Source organism: Lepus europaeus, unplaced genomic scaffold (genome assembly GCF_033115175.1).
Source record: "Lepus europaeus isolate LE1 unplaced genomic scaffold, mLepTim1.pri SCAFFOLD_3_1, whole genome shotgun sequence".
In the NCBI taxonomy this organism is placed as follows: Eukaryota; Metazoa; Chordata; class Mammalia; order Lagomorpha; family Leporidae; genus Lepus; species Lepus europaeus.
Genome location: NW_026909276.1, coordinates 8,052,784 through 8,056,529, shown reverse-complemented (window position 1 = coordinate 8,056,529; position 3,746 = coordinate 8,052,784). Strand labels below are relative to the sequence as shown.

The 3,746-nt window shown below is 47.6% G+C and overlaps 1 protein-coding gene across 1 annotated transcript; it reads left to right on the top strand.

Annotated features, from left to right (window-relative positions):
- Window positions 1-2,426: 2,426 nt before the first annotated feature.
- On the top strand, window positions 2,427-3,332 carry LOC133755295 (calcium release-activated calcium channel protein 1-like). The gene is given in 3 exon segments (XM_062185455.1): window positions 2,427-2,442; window positions 2,445-3,040; window positions 3,042-3,332. Coding segments are annotated over 3 exon segments (903 nt in total).
- Window positions 3,333-3,746: the final 414 nt, after the last annotated feature.

Here is a 3,746-nt window from a genome sequence, read left to right as displayed (position 1 = left end):
GTATGTGTGCATGGGCCCAGTGCTTGTGAACCTCTGGATCTCCTCACACTTGGAGCTGAAGTGCCAGCTCACTAGCCCCCTTGCTAAGTGACACAAGGTGACTATGGGATCAAAACTCCAGCTGAGATGTTGCTACACCACCTTGGCTGGAGTCCTTATCAGCCTACTGCCAGAGTTGACCACGGAGCCAGACCAGGCCTCTCAGCAGGGGACCTCTCCAGCTTCCACTGCAGTTTAGTTCACAGGTTCCAGTGCAAAGAAACAACCTGATATGGGTTAAATATCCTCCAAGAACAAATCTGACTGAAACCTACATTTGTTCTCAGGAAAATAGACTTTCCTTCACCTTCCACTGCAGTTTAGCTCACAGGTTCCAATGCAAATATGGAATAGGAAACATCAAGAATATGAACATAAAACTCATTTGCTGGGACTGGCATTGCAGTATGGCACATTAAATTATCACTTATGATGCCTGCATCTCCTATCAGAGTGTCAACTTGAATCCTAGCAGTGTTCGTTCTGATCCAATCTCCTAACCTGTGCCTAGGAATTAGCAGATAATGTCCTGATTGCTTGACTCCTTGCCACCCACATGAAATACTCAGATGGGGTTCCTGACTCCTGGCTTCAGTCTGGCCCAGGCCCAACTGTTGCAGCCATTTAGGGGAGGGAACCAGTGAATGGAAATCTCTCTCTCTCTCTCTCTCTCTCTCTCTCTCTATTCCTCCCCTATTGAAAGGTGTCTGGCACATAACAAATCTTCCCAGAAATATGAATTGATTAATTCACAGGCTTTTATGGGGGTTCCGCTCCCAGGAGAGGTTCCAAGGCCCCAACAGAGCAACAGAGTGGGGGCCAGGGAAGTCGCACATCAGAGATTGAGAGGGCTCTTTTTATAGATTCAGGGCATGGGGGTTAAATGTTGAGGGGGGTCTGATCCTCATTGGTTGACCTTTAGGCACCAGCAGGGACCTTGACAAGGACTTTTCTTCCTTGAAAATGCGGGTAGGGATTCTCCATTCCCAGAAGTGTAGGCCTTCCCCCCTTGCAGATCCCAAAGCTACCACCTATGTGTGTGTATCATCTTTCCTTTCACTCTGCCTTTCAACAAAATAAATAAATCTCTAAAATATCTCCCTTCAGGATCAAGATTCTGGGGGATATTACACTTTAGGAGGAAATGGATTGATTGTTGTTCAGAGTACTCAAAGCAGCTTCTTTATATCCCAGTTCTTTCTCTGTCCACACTGACATTTTTATAGCACTTATGACAGCATCAGTGTGAGTTTTCATTCATTTTCTCATATCTAGTGTGTGACCTATTAAAAAGCAGCATTCCTGATTGTGTGTCTTTTGCTGCTCCATCCCAAATACTTAGAATAGTGTCTAATGCCTGACATGTGAAGATCATTTGTTGAATGAACAAACTGAACTATTTACTAAATGTTAATGAAGGAGCTCATGTATAATGAGTCCGTTTATAAAATAAAGCCTAGACGACTATGAAATGTTTATATTGTATATAAAATATATATGAATTTGCAATCTGCCTTTGAACTCGGTCATAAGCATCAGCATCCTGGTCTCCTTAATTTGTTGTGGGCAGTAAGAAGACTTCTGTCTGCTCTGTTTAAAGATCCCCATGGTTCTCAATGTTCAGAGAGCTTTTTTGCTGGTGACCTTCCATGTCCACCTGGTTTCTCTTTGTACCAAGCCTGGACTTGAGGATTGTGATTGTGGCTATGGATCCCAGCTCAAAACTCAAAATGTACCCACTGAAATATTTTCTGATTTCCTTTTTGATTTTCTCTTCAAGCCAATGGCTATTTGACACAGTGTAGATTGACATCCACATATGTGTGACTTTTCCCATTTTTCTGGAATTGATTTTTATTTTTATTCTATTAGAGTTATGAAAGACAATGATATGAATCCAATTTTCTAAAAATTGTTGATGCATATTTTCTGAATTAACTGATGATCCCACCTGGAGAATTTTTGACAGCTGTTAAGAACACATGTTCTGCTGCTGTCAGGTAGAATGCTCTCTGTGTAACTGTTAGGAAAAGTTGATTTACAATGTTGTTCAAATCTACCACTCTTGAAAGTGAATATTGATGTGCTACGTTTGTTCTATTGCTGTTTATCCCTTCAGAGTTCTCAATATTTGCTTATATTTTCTAGTGTTCTGAGGTTGGGTATACATGTTGTTCAACCTGGAAAAGTACACAGAGGAACACTCAAGAATATCAATAATAATATGGGAACAAAATAAGGAATTCAAAAAACACATAGAACAATGAAGAAGAATCAATAAATTTTCAAGATGTAGAAAATGGTGAATAAGGGCCGGGCCCTCGTGGGGGTCGGGGGCCACTGCCTTCCAGGCTCCCGAGCAGGCCCACGCCTTTGCAGCGTGCTCCATGCATCCGGAGCCCGCCTGCCCCAGAGCAGCAACAATCCCGAGCTTCCCCTCAGCAGCGGCAGTACCACTAGCGGCAGCTGCCGGAACTGCCGCAGTGGGGATGGGGAGTCCCCAGGGTCCCCACTGCCGCCACTGCCAGCAGTCAGCTACCCGGACTTGATCGGCCAGGGTTACTCCGAGGTGATGAGCCTCAACGAACACTCGATGCAGGCGCTGTCCTGGCGTAAGCTCTACTTGAGCAGTGCCAAGCTCAAAGCCTCCAGCCGGACCTCGGCTCTGCTGTCTGGCTTAGCGATGGTGGCCATGGTGGAGGTGCAGCTGGACACTGAGTACGACTATCCACCAGGGCTGCTCATCACCTTCAGTGCCTGCACCACGGTGCTGGTGGCCGTGCACCTTTTTGCACTCATGATCAGCACCTGCATCCTGCCCAACATCGAGGCTGTCAGCAACGTCGACAACCTCAACTCCGTCAAGGAGTCGCTCCACGAGCGCATGCATCGCCACATCGAGCTGGCCTGGGCCTTCTCCACCATCATCGGCACTCTGCTTTTCCTGGCCGAGGTCGTGCTGCTCTGCTGGGTCAAGTTCTTGCCCCTCAAGAAGCAGCCGGGGGCAGCCAAGCCCTACCAGCAAGCCCCCAGCTGGTGCTGCGGCCTCCAACAACAGCAGCGAGAGTGGCATCACCCTGGTCCAGGCAGCAGCCATTGCATCCACCACCATCATGGTGCCCTTTGGCCTAGTCTTCATCGTCTTTGCTGTCCACTTTTACCACTCACTGGTCAGCCACAAGACAGACCGACAGTTCCAGGAGCTCAGTGAGCTGGCTGAGCTTGCCCACTTGCAGGACCAGATGGACCACAGAGGGGACCACTCCCTGATGCCCGCCAGCCACTATGCCTAAGCCCTTGTGGTCCAGAGCCCTTCCTCATGACATTGTCCTGCCAAAGCCTCAAGGACAGCCTGTGCAGGGAGCTGGGCTTCATCGAGGGGCAAAGTGCGGAGGGAAGAGGCTTTTTGTAAAGGAGATTACTGCACTTTGAAACTTTCCTCCAAGTCAGAGTAAGCACTTCCTGTTCTTGCAGCTCCAGGTCAACCTCCTGGTTAGGAGGTGGTGGGGGCCCGGGTGGGGACAGACACCCTCTTTGTCCCTTCTCCTCCCCCATGCCAGTGCCTCCTGGATGCTTCCTGTGCTTTCCATCTTGACTTCCCTCCCTGTTGTGCAGTGAGCATGTGCAAGTGTGGACACATAAATATACTCACAAGGGAAAAAAGAAATGGTGAATTAAAAAAAAAAAACAAATAGAAAACTTCTACT